The following is a 15,795-nucleotide window of genomic DNA, read 5'->3' as shown; positions in this document are numbered from 1 at the left end:
TTTTCTTCATGTCTGAGAAGCAGTCCTGCAGATTCAGTTAATGTTCCAAATGCAAATAGAAGATGTCTATTAATAACCAGCACAAGGTTTCCTAGAGGTGCTTGAAACAAGTCCACGAAGATGTCACCCAGATGGTTTGGACTTGATAGTTCCAAGCCTTTTTTGCTGGAGAACTAAAATCTCAACCCAAACAGCAAAGGCTCTGTGTAAGGACCACTGAACTGAATTGACCACTGATGACCCAGGCCACTTCAGTGAAGCTCTCAATCACTTTGGCCCAAAGAAAACCCAGGAGCTGAGAGAAATCTTGCTTCCCCTTGTCAAGCCAAGATCTGGACTCAGAGCTGTGCTTTGAACAGAGGATTCAAGCTTTGATGTCTCTTCACTCTTCTCTGAGTGAAGAGACTGTCTACAGGTTAGCTCTATTTCCCTATAATACCGAGCTGGTTTCCAGACGTCAGTGCAGAGCTTTTGAAATGGATCCTCAGAGAGTTGTGGAGGATATCTACCCCACTATGAGGCCAACCCCTTCTTGGAGGAAGAATTAGACATAGAGAGCTTTAACTCCCCTTGGTCTCTTGTTGGTATGGACACTGACTCAGTGCCATCCATGCTAAGTTGAAGTTGCAGGTTTGGATCAGGAAGCCTCTCCTATCCATCTTGGTCCCAAACCACAGAGAACTAACTTTTAAGCAACAGAAGCCTTCAGCTGCCTGATCACTGTATTTGTAGACTACCGTTATGCCAATGTATTCTGACTCATTCTGAAGAGTTTTGGCCTTGTATATCTGTCAGAGTATCGTTCCAAAGAGGAATTACTCAACTGACCTATTAAGGATCTGTCCACTACAGGCTAAGAATAAGTCTTCACCTGAAGACTTTTGCTTTTCAGATTTTGTTCAGAGACCACCCTTTTTGAGTTGCAGTTTAAAAACAGATGTCCTGGGCTCACCCTTGTGCTCCTCAAGTATCTGAACACCTCCTAAGGAGTCAGAGGACAAAATTAACAGGCACCTCCACCGTGACGTATGAAAGAAAATGTGAGAGACCCTACACACTGTACTTATTGTTGGTAAGAATGTGATGATGATGTATTTGTGTTGAGGGATTTAGCAAGCTTAGCTTTGACACCGCAGGTATTCATTGAGGATGCAATAATTAAATAGCTTGCGGTGGTGAATGCTGATGGTAGTTTTTACCCCTGGGGTTTACGCCAATAATTGAGCAAAACAATGTACATAGTTTCTTGTTTTGATTATTCTGTGGGAAAAGTAGCCACAGAGACTTACGCCTGTATTTTCTGTGTGTACTTTTTCCAAGTAAAAAATGGCTGCTTTGTTTTTTTGTTTAAAATACAATGCAACACAAATTGTTGCCTCTTTCCATCTAATCCTGCCCTCAGGAAATCCTTTGCAGTTAGAAGATAAAAGTATAGACTCTGTTCCACAGCAAATATACTTTTACTCATATACGGGGTGGAAAAGTTTTTGGTTTTTTTTTTAAATGTCATTTCTGCTGGCAAAACACAACAGCATGGGAAGTACCATGCATGAGCAGTTTTTTTGCTTTTTCCAGAGAGCTCTGGAAGAATCTGTCTGTTAGGTGCTGAGTGATTATGCATCCCCACTTGTCTTAACTAGTGAACTGCAGTTTTCAGAGAATATCTTTTATAAGTAAGCAACACTGCTTTCCATAAATATGACAGGATTTTAAAAAAATACTTCAGTTGCTAGAGCTAGTTACTTATCTTTCTTCAGAGGCAATTCCAGTGTTATAATAGTGGTAGCACTTGCATCATTGGGTCTTAACTGAATAAAGATTTTTTTGCATAGGATCAGAATGGGAAAAAGTAATTTTTTAATAAGGTCCACTGAGACCAAACTGATGGTCCCAGAAGATTTTCAGTTGCATTGTGCAGTGAAGCCTTATGTTGAAGGTTCAAAAGGGAAGAGCAGGAAAGCATGAGAGCAACTCATAAAGACTTTTAAACCTACAGCATCATACTTAAAGCATTACAGATATGTAAAATACCATATTTTGATGTCTTATCTTTTAATTTTTGGTAGGTCCCTTAAATTTTATTTATAGCTCAAAAGCAGGTACCAAATACAGTAGTTTGAGAACCACAGATTTGGATTCATCTTTGTCCCCATGGGTTGTTGAATACTTCAGCAGCTTTCCCTGTTAAAAAAAAAAAAAAAAAAAAAAAGTTAGAAAGTAAATAAGTTATTAGCATTAGCACCTTACAGTGTCACCAGGTGTACATTTTGTCTTTTTACAAGAATGAATTTCCAGATATGGGTGTTACTAGTTTCTTTTCCCCCACATCCAATCTGCACCATTGTTTTTTGTTTTCAGTGGAGAATTGATAGCTGGGTGATAAGTTGTACTTGTCAGTATATTCAGTGGTAGAAAGTTCTTGCTGTATAGAACCCCATTTGTGTCCTCTCGTTCTGGACCTTAAACTGGCTACATCCCTATTGCACTCCAGCTTAGCTGAGGGAGTTGCAGGAACCAAAAGTCATTACCACAATGTTCTTTTCATGCCATGGTTCCTCTTGGGTTTATTGCTTTTTTTTTATTTTCTGTGACCATTCTTTCCTTCTGCTAATGCAGTTACTGTACTATACAGTTGCACTTGATGCTCTATACTGGAGGATAAGTGGGTGATCGCTGCTTCAGAACATGTCAGGTTTACTCTTTCCTCTCAAACGTTTTGTATGACTATATATTTTAGTTGACCCTGTACAGTAGCTTTAGACCAAGATTTTTTTTTTCTTTTTAAATAACTTTTGATTTCCACTTTAAAAAAAAAAATAAAATATATATATATATATATATATATATATATATATATATATATATATATATAAATATATATTTTATCCATTATATACTACTTTAAACCCATCCCTCTCCCAACACAGTTTCCTTTTCATCCTGCAGACCAGTCCCTCTACATAGCAGTAGAACTTTTCACCACCTGTTACATCACTTTGCTATATATTATGGGATAGTTGGAAGTTTCCTTTGTAGTTCTCTGCTTCTAGCTAGGTGGTGGCTAACGGGATAACTGGGAACTGCAAAAAAGAAAAAAAAGGGAAGAGAGTAAGAACAGGTACCCCTTCTCACCTCTCCTCAGCAAGATAAGCTGTGGTCTGCATAGGGCAGTTCCAGGCAGGCAGAATACTTACCCTCAATCACACATGCAGAACACAGGCAGACCCTCACCAAATACAGAATAAAGTGTTCATAAAGTAATAATACAAATGGGCGGACACAAACTGAACTGTAAACCATATCAGGCCAGACTATGTATGCAGTGCAACAATGGAAAAACAGAAATATTACAATTCTTCATAAAACATAAACAATAAAATCAGGAAATATAAATCAATAGAAGTAAAACCATACTAATAAAAATATTTCAAAAAAGTTGACCAAAAGAATATCCAATAATATAAAACTCATATAAATTTTCCAAAACCAATAAAATATTTCAAAACAGCAGTCAAATACACCATCCAATACTTAAAACAAAAAGATAAACCCTTACTTGTTCATACCTGGGATCTTTTGGTTTCCAGATGCTCTGAAATTCTTGTGGATTAGCAGAGGAGAGGAATTGTTGCTCAGTCGTTCTCATATATATGCACACACGTGCGCTCTCACACCACGTACATGCTCATTTCCTCCACCCTCCCCATCAGACACATTTATTTCCTCCCATCAGTAGTCCAGAAAGCAGCCTCCTCTTCTTGAGGCCACAGGGGCTGATGCCACACCATTTCCTGCATATGTTGGGGTGGGGGGAGCAACACACTTGCTCCTCCTGTGGTCCATTGGCCCAGGGCCAATGCTTCGTCTTCCTGCCACGCATTGAGGATGCGCTGTACTTTTCTCTAGCCACAACTGCATGGCTTCTCCTTCCTGCCCATGTAGACCCACCATATATATGTCAAAGTCTCTCACCAACCAATCTGCTGTTGATCCTTTTGCCAAATATCAGGCAATCACAGTGCCAGCCAGAAACTCAAAATTCCATTTTGGATTCTCTTCAGGTTGCTGAAGGGGAGCAATCAGCTTCACACAAAGAGAAGCAGATACCACACCACATCCAGACAGGCACCTCACACTAATAGCAGCACAAACTCCTTCCACTGCCAGACACATTGTGAACCCAAAACCTTGCAAAACAAAATCCCACATACTCAAAAGCTATATAACAAACCTATCATAACATAACAGTAGTAACACCAAAGACTCAAATGAGCCCTACCTGTGAAAAAGCAGCACTATAATTATTACACTGGGTCCCAGAATATCAATACACCACCTACTAGGGAAACAAAACAAACCAGATTGCTACAGATCCCCACAAAGACACTACACGCCCAGCACAGTGTCTCATCTTGGTCACATGCACAGAGCAAACATACTCTCACCAAATACAGAACAAAGGATCATAAACTAGAACCAGCAATATGCAGACAAAAATTGAAATGGAAACCCCAAGAAGCCAGACTCTTAACAATGGAAAAACAGGACCACCATTCCTCATAAAACAAAATCAAGAAACAAAGCATCAATTATAACTAATAAAAGAATATTTTAAAAATACTGACATATAGAATAACTTCTATTAGTCATATATATTTTTTTTAATTTCCCAAGCACCTATACAATATTTCAAAACTGCACACATCAAACACTACCCAATAATTAAAACTAATAAGGATTTAAAGGCCCCCGCTGGTCATCCCTGGGAATTCTTGATTTCCAGTCACCCTGAGATTTGAGGATTAAGGAGCTAGGGGGACGCACTTTATTCTCTCTCTCTCTCTCTCTCTCTCTCTCTCCCCCCCTCTCTCTCTCTCCCCATATCACACACAGGTTCTCATCCATCCTTGGTATACAGACCTGTTCAGGCTAAACAGAGACTGTGCAGTGAAACTAGGGAAATCCAGAGGCCTGCTCAGGAAAGGCCCAGTAGCCATGGAATGCCCAGGTCAATACTGTCTTGCAGCCTGTCTATTGAAAGGGACAGGTTAAGCAGAAGGGGCTTTTCAAAGGAAGAAGTTGCCACTTTGCTAAAGTCAAGAAAGCATTCTACCTTCCAGGCCTATGGGAGAGTCTGGAAGCTATTTGAGAGGTGGTGCAAAAGGAGGAACAATACCCCGGATAGAGCACAGCTGAAAGATATTTTACAGTTTTTGCAGGAAGACCTGGAGAAAGGGCTATCCTTGAACATCCTCAAGATGCAGGTAGCAGCCTTGTCATTCTTTAGTGACCAATTACAGAAGGCGTTGCTAGGCGCACACCCAGATATTGCACATTTTCTAAAAGCAGTGGCAAGATACCCATTTGGAATTTGGAGGTGATTCTGAGGGCACTGTCCATGGCACCTTTCGAACCCTTGAAAAGGGGCATTATTGAAGGGACTTGAAGCAGAAAGGCAGCTTTCCTGGTGGCTATATGCTTAGCCAGGAGAATTTCTGAAATCCAAGCCTTGTCATGAAAGGAACCATACCTGGCTATACATAGAGACAGGATTTCCATTTGGCCGGTACCATCTTTTCTCTCTACAGTAGTGTCAGAATTCCACACAAACCAAGAGGTTGTTTTACCAGCAATGTCAAAAATGGAAAGGGGGAAAGCCAGGAAAATATTCCTCATCTTTGGCTGTCTGGAGAGTACTCTTGCGTTACCTGAAGGTAACTAATGAGTTTAGAAAGACGGACAGGATGTTTGTCCTGCTAGAGGAGCAAAGAAAGGGCCAGATGTCGTCCAAAGCATCACTAGCTTACTGGTAGCAGTATATATTGCACACAGGGTAAGCAGGCCTCGAGAATGCTGTGTGCGCACACTACAAGGGCATAAGCAAACTCTTGGGCAGATATTTGCAAGGTAGTGACGTGGTCCTTCTGGAACACATTCAGAAAGCATTGCAGACTAAACCTGCAGCTAGAAGAAGAGTTAAGGTCTAGTACATTAGTGTTGGGGGAGACCAGAACTATGGTCCTCCCAAACTAGGTACTGCTCAGGTATATCCCGCAGGTGGGGGACTGGTCTGCAGAACAAAAAGGAAGGTGTAATTTGAACTTGGAGTGGCATGATGGGTATTATATGTTATCCTTGACAACATTCTCTGCCAGTTTTATCTCTGAAGGTATTTCTGATTTATAGTACTTTTTGTGTCATGGTCCTGATATGTTTGGAACTATTCTGACAAGTCCCATATGTGGAAATGGGTTTTATGGAAGGTCACTGTGCTATTCACTGGTTTTCCAAGATAAATTCCCCTCTTCCCTCCCACATAAAGTCCAACCTAAGCAGAATTGGGCCTTTTTAATCTGGCAAGGCAGCAGTAAAAAGTCACCATCCTTCTTTGAGTGTTTTGTATTCTCACTGCTGCAGCAATGTTCAATTTAAGCTTGTTTTTCTTTTCTGTATCATGTGAATTGAGCGTATGAAATTTTTAGCTGTTTGTTTTTCTTTCTCAGTGGGAAGCAAAAGTTCAGCAAGGAGAGAGAGACTTTATTCAGATCTCCAAAACTATACGCAAGGAAGTGGGAAGATTTGAGGTACATATGAAATGTTAGCACATTCCATGAGAACAGTGTTCCCTTTAATTATGGTAGAACGGGGGCGGAGCTTGTCAAGTTGAATTGTCATTTCTGCAAAAATAAATGCTTGTTTTATTTTTTTAACAGAAAGAACGAGTGAAGGACTTTAAAACTGTTATAATTAAGTATTTAGAATCATTAGTTCAAACCCAACAACAGGTGAGTCACATCTGTTTACAACTGCTTGGAGGCTTAACCTCTTCCTGTAGTATTGACTATCAGTCTGTGTAGGACTTGTTTATGCCATCAGTTTTGGTATGCATATATTTCATTTGTAGTGCAGGTTGCTATTGAGGGAGCTAGAGTGTTAAAGTAATAGCGACTAAAATATATTTCAAAAGCAGACTTTATGTACAAAAATAGTTGTAACGGCTTGGCTTATTCATATTTAAGGTTTACAGTTCTCTGTTTTTACAGATACAGATAAATGGCTATTTCAATTCTATTTCTATGCAGCAAATACTTAGATGTACATGAGTGCTACCACAAGAAGCTAATGTGGAAGAACATGATGTCCATAAGTTAAAAATGGAAAGCAAAATGTTATTTAAAAAAAAGTTAACATTTTAAGTAAACATATACATTGATTCTTGTGTACAAATAGGCAAAGAGTAAAAGTAAAACATGAAGAATACAACTATTTTTTTTAGTTGGATTATATTAAATAAAAATAAGTAGGTGGAAAAATTTGGTATTCTGTTAAAAACAAAGGCAGAAAAGTAGTGAGCATAAACCAAAAATACCATTCCACCAGAAGTCCGACTCATATTCCCAAGAAATAAAGACTTCTTTTTGCTTCTGAACTGTTTTTACCTCTGGGGCAGCCTCAGGCCTTCACCTGCATTGATCATGATGGTTGCTGAATCCTTATTCTGTGTTTGTTGGCCTGGAGGGGATGGATTTATTTATTTGTTTATTTATTGAGTTTTATATACCATCATTCGGTAATGCCATCACAACGGCTTACATATTTCAATAGGGGGATAAAAGGTTACATATGAAGAAGAAACATTACTATTCATTAAAACAATTGTTCAAGTGCTGGCCTGATGGTGCAGTGGCATGTGCTACCATGCAGATGATCTGGATATGATTGCTAAAGTTGATTTCTGCTCCCTGGGTTGGCCAGGACTGGAGATGTTGCAGATGCAGTGTTCACTGCCCCCAAGGGGGGGGAGAGTTTTAACAATTGTTCAGAGGTGAGACTTATTGGTCAGATGTGTGGTGCATATACACCTGGTTCTGGAGTGAGCCATGATGTGTGAATAGAGACATTGTGCCACTGTACAGTATACCTTTTTGACATACAAGATCTTGGTACAATAAAGCAAAAGATGTAAATATTTAGTTATGAAAAGAGTTCCAGGACACATGAAGTCAGCCATCTATGAAACTCATTCATGATCAGTTGGTCACCTTATCACAAAGGTTGCCATTTAAATACTTAGAATAAAGAGAGGCAGACAGCTTGAAATCTGAAGGTAATTATACCTTCTGTATACAGTTAGTAAGATTTGAGTCATAGATTATTTTAATACTATGGATGGTATCCTGGACTTTTTTGTGAGTGGATTCCTTCTGTTTAGTCTATAACTCAGAGTGCTCAGTGCATTCCAAATATTTTAAGGAATTCTGTTTTCCGGCTTTGTTTTAGTTACCTTCAACTAGAATTAATGCATCTTTCTTTGCACTAAGGATTCCTTTTTTTCCTTTTAAAGATAAGGAAAATCACTGTTCATGTAAACAAAAAAGGATGCCTCTGTTGCAGGCAGATTCTATGCAGTTCCCTTGTGGTCAAGCTGTCTGCTTCTAACTGGAAGAGGCTGGAGACTCAACAGCTAATTGTTAGGATTTCTCTTAATTTAAATATAACAGCTGTTGGGACTGCTGCTAGTGTTGTCTCATCCTTACACAAGTGAAACTAGAAATATAGAATATGATGGCAGATGAGGACTGTAAGGCACATCTAGTTTGCCTATTTTTATTCCTGGTGCATTGCCATAGACCCCAGTTAATCTCTTGCTTTCCCTTCAGCTTTTTGCAAATTGGGATCTTCTGTTCTTATCCCATGTTTTCATGAGTTTTGTTATTCTCTTTTTCTCTGCCTTCACTAGGAGGCCATACTATGCACTCATTTGCCCTTGTACTTGATACATATTTTAATTTTGTTGCATATATAAGATAACTAGGTTAAATCTTTTTAGTTTGTAGCATCTGTAATAACTATTTTTATGTTCCTTTCCTGAGCTGTAGAGTAGCAACATATTGTTTTCATTCTTTCCTTCATTTAAAAGCAAAAATCTCAGTGTATTATAAATGTTCTTTACTATCTTCTGAATGTCAGAGCACAAAACCAAAGTGAACAGGCCAACTGATATAGTGAAGTTACTGAAAAAGTCTAGTTTTGAGTGAACACATCACTTTAAACCAAATTTGTCACATGTTTCACTCTCTTGTTTACAGCATTAAAGCTAATTCCCAACTGCATTAGAGCAAAGCAAGACTGACATAATTAAATCCATGTGTTTGCTTTCCTACTGCAAGCAGACGGCTTGTTGCAGATCGGGAGCAACACTGCTGTCTTAATAAAACAACATTGTAATGAAAAACAGAAATTTACCTTGAGAGAGGGGCTTGATGTACTAGTTAGCAAGAAGTGCTGGGTCTCTGGTATCTGTGTTTTGTAACTGTTTCTGGGATGGTGAATGACAAGGTTTAGTAGATGTCCTGTAAAATGCGTGCATTATCTAGGGCAGTGGGAAATTACATTTTCCAATTTCTATAAAATATTCAAACTAGTGAACCACTAGCTTTTTCTCTAAACGTTTTTTATCCAAGGACATGTAGGATGACCAGTCACACTTTTATGATGATGCCAACCAGTGCCTTCGGGGAAAGCTTTTCTGGTTATATGAGATTTGATTCTTCATGCTGCTGACATCTTGCTGAGTCCCCTCACTCTTGTTTTTGCAAGTGGTAGTATTTGTAGGTCTTTCTCTGGTATGTCCTCTCTTCACTGATAAACTTTCTTTTACAAATAGGGCATCCTCTTGTTGCCTTTTCCCTATTCCTGTTCCATAGTTTAAGGCAGGATTTTTCAGCCCTTTGAAGTATAGTTTATTTTTTGACACAACTACTTGGTCCTAAGTTTTTCCCTTGTGGCTTTAAGGAGTCTTGGTCAAGTTTTCACTCAAAGATTTCATCCTTAGGTTTTGTTTCTTCTGTTTTCCATACCATGGCTGTGAAGGCCAGTGATTTCAAAATATTCCCCCATTACAGTTTATTTAAAAACACTTATATGGTGCATTATCCTAAGTCCTAAACTCCTCCCAAAGTTCCATTCATTAAAGTAAATAAAGGACACAATCACAAGATGTCGGCACAAACCATTATGAGGTATGCGTGCTTTGCATGGGGCTAGAGCCAACTTATGGAGAATGAAGTTACTCTATCATCTCTGCAAACTAAAATGCCGGTACTACCTCACCAGCACCAAAGGAATCAATTCTAGAGGACCCAGGAGCCACAGTGAGTACTGTTGATCAGTTTGCACTGAAGGGACACGTGTACTCATCTTCACAGCAAAGATCGAAGCACAGTTCCAGGAACAAAAAACCTTCCTACTCTGCCCATGAAAAGAATTCTTCTGGATCAAGCTTGGATCTGAAGAGTGTATTGAGCATAGGACTAAGGCTGTGAAACCTTGGCATTGATATCCTTTGGGTGTACAAGTCAATTCAGGGATATATCTCTAGCTACTTGCCCTCACTATATCAGGAGGTGAGCTCATCCTTCCAGACTGAGACTGAGTCATGTTAGTGTCCAAAGGTCTGAACCACTGCCATCAGAACATCTCATTTGGGGATCCAGGTGGACCTGTCCCCTCCTATTGAGACCACTCCAGTGTTGGTCTCTGCAATCTTTGAGAAAAAATTGGACAACAAGATCATAGAGGTTGTCACTTAGCACCTCAAAAAGTGGAGCTACCATCACCAAGCACCTCAGCACCAACTGCACTGCTGATTTGAACAGGTCTTTGAGACCTTCACCATGGCACTGTGTCAAAGCGTCAGAGAGGGAAACCTTGCCAGCTATCTAGCAACTTTTGGTGGTGGTGCCCAAGCAGTCATCTTATAAACTTTCTGAGCCTATGCTCAAGGATCTGTGCTACCATATTTCATTATAATGGTTGAGTCTTAAGAGTCCTAGGGTCCAGAATAATCTTATTTCCCTGATCGCCCCCTGATCCTTTTCCTCTACTCTGTGGGTGAATAATAGGTTTCCTCTGAAGATTTATCCTTCCAGGTTTTGTTCACAGAATGGATGAGGCCATTCTCTTTAATTTAGAAGTTGAGGTGAGCCTAGGGCACCGTTGCAAGGCCTCCTCAAACATGTCAATGCCCCTAAAGAGTTGGTGGCAGTGCCTCTCCACTAATGTCTGCAGGATGAATGGGGGAGATCCCACTCTCATTACTTCCTGTTGTAAAGAAGTCAGACACCAAATATGTCCAAACTGCTGAAGGATTTGACAGTCCAATTACCAAATGTTTGTGGTCAAATTCAGCCTGAAAAGAGCTCTTAGATCTTTATGGGAAAACAGAGAATGAAAGAATATGCTTCAGTCTTGCTTAACATCCTGTCAGCTGTACATGGTTGAATCCATGCATTCTATCCTGGGAGGGGCACAAACATTTCTCAAGAAAAACAAGTTTGTTTGCTGACCGAATGTCTATGAGGAGTGTGGAAAATATCTGGTCTGCTTGACCTGTGATGATTTCAAAGCATCATCTAGAGCCTTTACCAGGCTATTGGTTCCTGCAGGCTTTCATGGTTGCAGACATGAGAGAAAATGTACAGGACAAGCTTGCAGACATGCCATGCAGTGGAGAGAATCTCTTTGAGGACAAGATAAGGAAGCAATGGATCTCATCAAAGATCTCTTTTCTGTGCTTTAGACCACCTGTTACCACCGTCAAACTACCTTTCAAATCAAAGAGATGGAGCTGGGCCACAGAGGAAACATTTTTCCTCAAGAGATGACTTCCTCCATCCACTCATTCCCATTAGCAACAGACCTTGAGGTCTTACATATAAAGACTCAAAACCCCAAGCAACAACCCAGTCTAAACCTGGGACAATTTTTTGGATTGGATCCAGAACTTATAGCCAGAATTTCAGTCTCTATAGCAGTTAATCTTCCTGTTTTTTTTGTTTTGTTTTGTTTAAAAGGATTTATTAGCTGCTCTATCCAATGTTCAGAGAACATCAAAACATTCATTATCTAAAAACATACAGCCATGAATCTGACATGAAAACATACACAGCCTGCATGATCCTTTAATGACAGTAAAAGAGTAAGCCAGCCAATCGGGCGAACAAAGTGTTCTAACTCTCGTGTTCAAAGGCTTGCTGAAAATAGTGTGCCTTTAGTTGAAGCTTAAATCACTGTGCACAAGTGAAATTTTCAGTGTTTCTGGCAGTTCCACAAAACAGGCCCTGCACTGAGAGAGCCATTTCACCAGTCTCCAATAATTGAGTAGATCATAGTGAGGGAATCCCCAGCAGCCCACGATGTGTTTATCTTAAAGCCCACAGAGGGTTATGCAATCTCAGCATAGCAGAGATCCATGGAAACAATATGTTAAGCTAAGGTTTCCATAAACCTCTATTACCTTCTAACCTCCAACCGCTGGGTTCTCCAGATTATAAATTAGAGTATCCCTATTGAAAATTCCATCAAAGCGCCCATCAAAGCAAGCATTTCATCTCTTCCCTTACTTAAGGAATTTTTGGAAATAGAGTACTTTTCCTTCCTATAGTAATTTTGGATGGCCTATTTTATGTATGTTTTGTACTCTGCCTGGAACATAAGATATGCCATACTGTGTCAGACCAAGGGTCCATCAAGCCCAGTATTCTGTTTCCAACAGTGGCCAATCCAAGACACAAGTACCTGGCAAGTACCTAAACATTATACAAATCACATGCTGCTATTGCTTTTTCATTGCTGTAAAGCAGTTTATGGATTTTTCCTCTAGGAACTTATCCAAACCTTTTTTAAACTCAGTTACATTAACCACATCTCTGGCAATGAATTCCAGAGCTTAGTGTTGGAGATAGTGTAGGCTATACATTTTTTTTAATAATTAAAAAAAATGTTTAAATCAAATTTGTAAAGTCTGCCCTACCTCAGGCAAGAGGATGAGGATTTTACTCCAAGTATTGTATGGTGCAGAAGAAAACAGAATACCACCATCCAGTCCTAGACCTAAGGGCCTTGAAAAATATCCAGTCACATGAAGTGTTTTTGTTCTAGGGAAGTCCCATCTTCAGTATTGTATGTTGCCTTTTGGCCTAGCATTGGTACCATGGGCATTCAAAAAATGTTTGGAAGATTGGGGTTCATGTGTTTCCCTGTTTGAAAGATTGGTCAAGAGTATATCTCATATAGGGCTGATCATATACATGCACGGCATCATCCAGGCACTAAAATTGAGTGATTTTTATAAATGACACAAAATCAAACCTAAGTCATCACCCCAGTTGGAATTCATTGGGGCTCTACTAGCCACTACTCCCAGGCAAAAGCCTTTGTCTTCAACAACAGGATTACAGACTTAGCACCACAGCAGAAGGAGTTACTCAGCAGACATTGGCCAAGGGCATGTTGTAGATCTTGGACTTCATATCATGTTCATGTCATGCCCATGACACATCTGTATACGAGACGAGCTCAATGGGCCTTAAAGTTCCATTGGAATCGAGGCACTCAAGGACTTTAGGAGCACATCACTGTTACAGGAGAACTTGGAGACTGGTATGTGGAATCACGAAGACAATCTGGACATAGTGGTTACCCTTCTACATTCTACATCATCAAATTTTGTGACAACAGATGTTTTCAGCATGGGCTAGGGACTTCATATGCAAGGGCTTCACACCCAGGACCCTTGGTCTATACTTGAAAAGAGAGATCACATCATTTTTCTGGGGTTATGATGAATGCTTAAAAGTCTTCAAGAGATCAAGTGGCCCACAAAGTTATTATACAGTCAGCCACGTTCTACTGAATAAGTAAGGGGGGAGCAGGATCACTCCTTCCTGTCAGGAAACTATCTAGTTACAGACCTGTGCCATCTGTCATGTGATAACCAGAGCCCACATTCCTGACAGGAAAAAAGAATATTCTGGCAGTCACACTCAGTTGGACTCAAATCCTCATAGTGGTCTTTAAATCAGAATATAGTAAACAAGATGTTTTGAGTGGCATACACCTGAGAGAGATCTGATCATACCCATTCTGAACAGGAAATTCCTGACCTAGACTCAGATGCCTTCATTCTTCATTGGGGGACATATCCTTCAGTACCTCTGATCAAAAATATCTTAAGACTCAGACCAAGGAATTCATAGCTCCTTATTGGCCAAGACAGTTTGGTTTCCATGCCTTCCTTCAGAAGCTGTCCATTAAGAATTCAGTTTGGTTGGGCAATTCCCAACACTGGACATGCAGAATCAAAGTACACTGTTTGTAGACATGACAGTGGATTTGGTCTATTTGAGGGGAACAATCCAACTCCATTACTCAGAGAGCAGGGCTTCCCAGATGTATCCTGGGGACCCCACAAACAGTTGGGTCTTCGGGATATCCAAATGCATGAAATAAGTTTGCAGACTCCGGCTCTCCATCCAGTGTATGCAAACGTTTCTTATACATATTCATTGTGGATATCCTGGAAACCAGACCAGCTGTGGGGGTGCCCAGAAAAGGTTTGGGAAGATCTGCCATAGGGCCTGTTTCATTTGGGTTGCTGCCTTTGTAATAGAATGTTTTCTGAAAAAGCGTAAAAACAAGATTTTATCCAACAAAAATCTTTACATCTATTGATGGTTTAATTTTTTTTTTCTTTTTCTGTTGAAGGCAATCATTCATTAGGGATTTCTACATATGTGACTGGTCATCTTGCTTATCCTTTGATAAAGTAAAGTTGCTTTCCTATAACAGATACTCTCTCACAGGAGAGCAGCACAATCAGTCCCATGTACTCTCCATTGTCCCTTGCTGGAGTTATATATTAGTTAAAGAATAATAGGACTGAGGGACTCTGTGAAATAGTAGCTGTGCAGGAAGTCCTACTTATAGCCAGAAAATGCTTTTCCTGAATGTCCTAGAAGATGCTCTGTATCAAAGCTGTTGAATGGTGTCACCCTGCTGACTTTGGATTGCACCTACTACAGGTTGGCAACTTTACTTCAGCTCTTACGTAAATATGACGGTAGGGTTGAATTGAATATAACGTTTTTAAAAAGTAATTTTTTTAGCTCTTAATAGGCTGTAGAGTGTAAACATTGGTACTGCTAGATACTTTACTGTAGCCTCTAGTTTGGCCAAACATATGCAACTGAAATTGCTAAAAAATGTGTTCTTTAGGTTAACTATATGTATGTTTGTTTTTTCTTTCCCAAGCTAATAAAATACTGGGAAGCATTTCTACCTGAAGCCAAAGCCATTGCCTAGGAAGAAGATTATACCATGTGAGAATACTATATTGGATGCTGATCCTTATTAAGCTGAATTCTTCAGTAAAATTGCATTTAAAAAAATCATTCAAATAAACCACTATATTTTATTAAGATGTGGCTTCTTTTATATACTACAGCATTTTATTAACACAGCTGCATGTCCTGCCCCTCTTGGAATTAAATGGACTGTGGCATGATGTTCTGCAATATTTTGCTGAATTGAGCACTACTATGTCTTAATACTTGCATTGAAAGGTGCAGTGCAAGACAAAGTTTTAAGATTTATTTTTTTCTTTATAATTCATTCTATGTTATTTACCTGATGTTTATGAAACACAATTAAAGTTGCATTTATTGATGTTCACTTCCACATTCCTGTACAGAAATCATGATTTTGTGATTCCAGTAATAAAGGGATGTACCTTTGTGGAATAGTTTCATGTCTGTCTTGCTTTTAACATGGAAGTATTTTATGAAAAATATTAAGCATTTTTTCCAGACCAAGCCTAGGTAATTCTACAGTGCTCTGAATGCCACTGTCCCCGCTCCTTTAAGGAGGACAAGTCCGACAGGATGCTGCTGCTCAGTCTGAAAAGGTGCTTGAGAGAATGAACTGCCTTGTGTGGGGAAGGGCTCCTAAACCAAA

The 15,795-nt window shown here is 39.6% G+C and overlaps 1 protein-coding gene across 2 annotated transcripts in view; it reads left to right on the top strand.

The window, feature by feature from the left end:
• The window catches only part of LOC115100886 (sorting nexin-2), a 144,792-nt gene extending 129,209 nt beyond the window's left edge, over positions 1-15,583 (top strand). For both annotated transcript variants that reach the window (XM_029619957.1, XM_029619938.1), the window contains 3 exons: positions 6,504-6,584; positions 6,714-6,785; positions 15,094-15,583. In XM_029619957.1, coding sequence (XP_029475817.1) covers positions 6,504-6,584; positions 6,714-6,785; positions 15,094-15,144 — 204 coding nt within the window. In that variant the 3' untranslated portion in view covers positions 15,145-15,583. The remainder of the gene's footprint in view (positions 1-6,503; positions 6,585-6,713; positions 6,786-15,093) is intronic.
• Positions 15,584-15,795: the final 212 nt, after the last annotated feature.

This window comes from Rhinatrema bivittatum, chromosome 1 (assembly GCF_901001135.1).
Source record: "Rhinatrema bivittatum chromosome 1, aRhiBiv1.1, whole genome shotgun sequence".
Taxonomy (NCBI): Eukaryota; Metazoa; Chordata; class Amphibia; order Gymnophiona; family Rhinatrematidae; genus Rhinatrema; species Rhinatrema bivittatum.
Note: the sequence above shows the minus strand (reverse complement) of the source record. Positions and strands in the feature narration are given on the sequence as shown.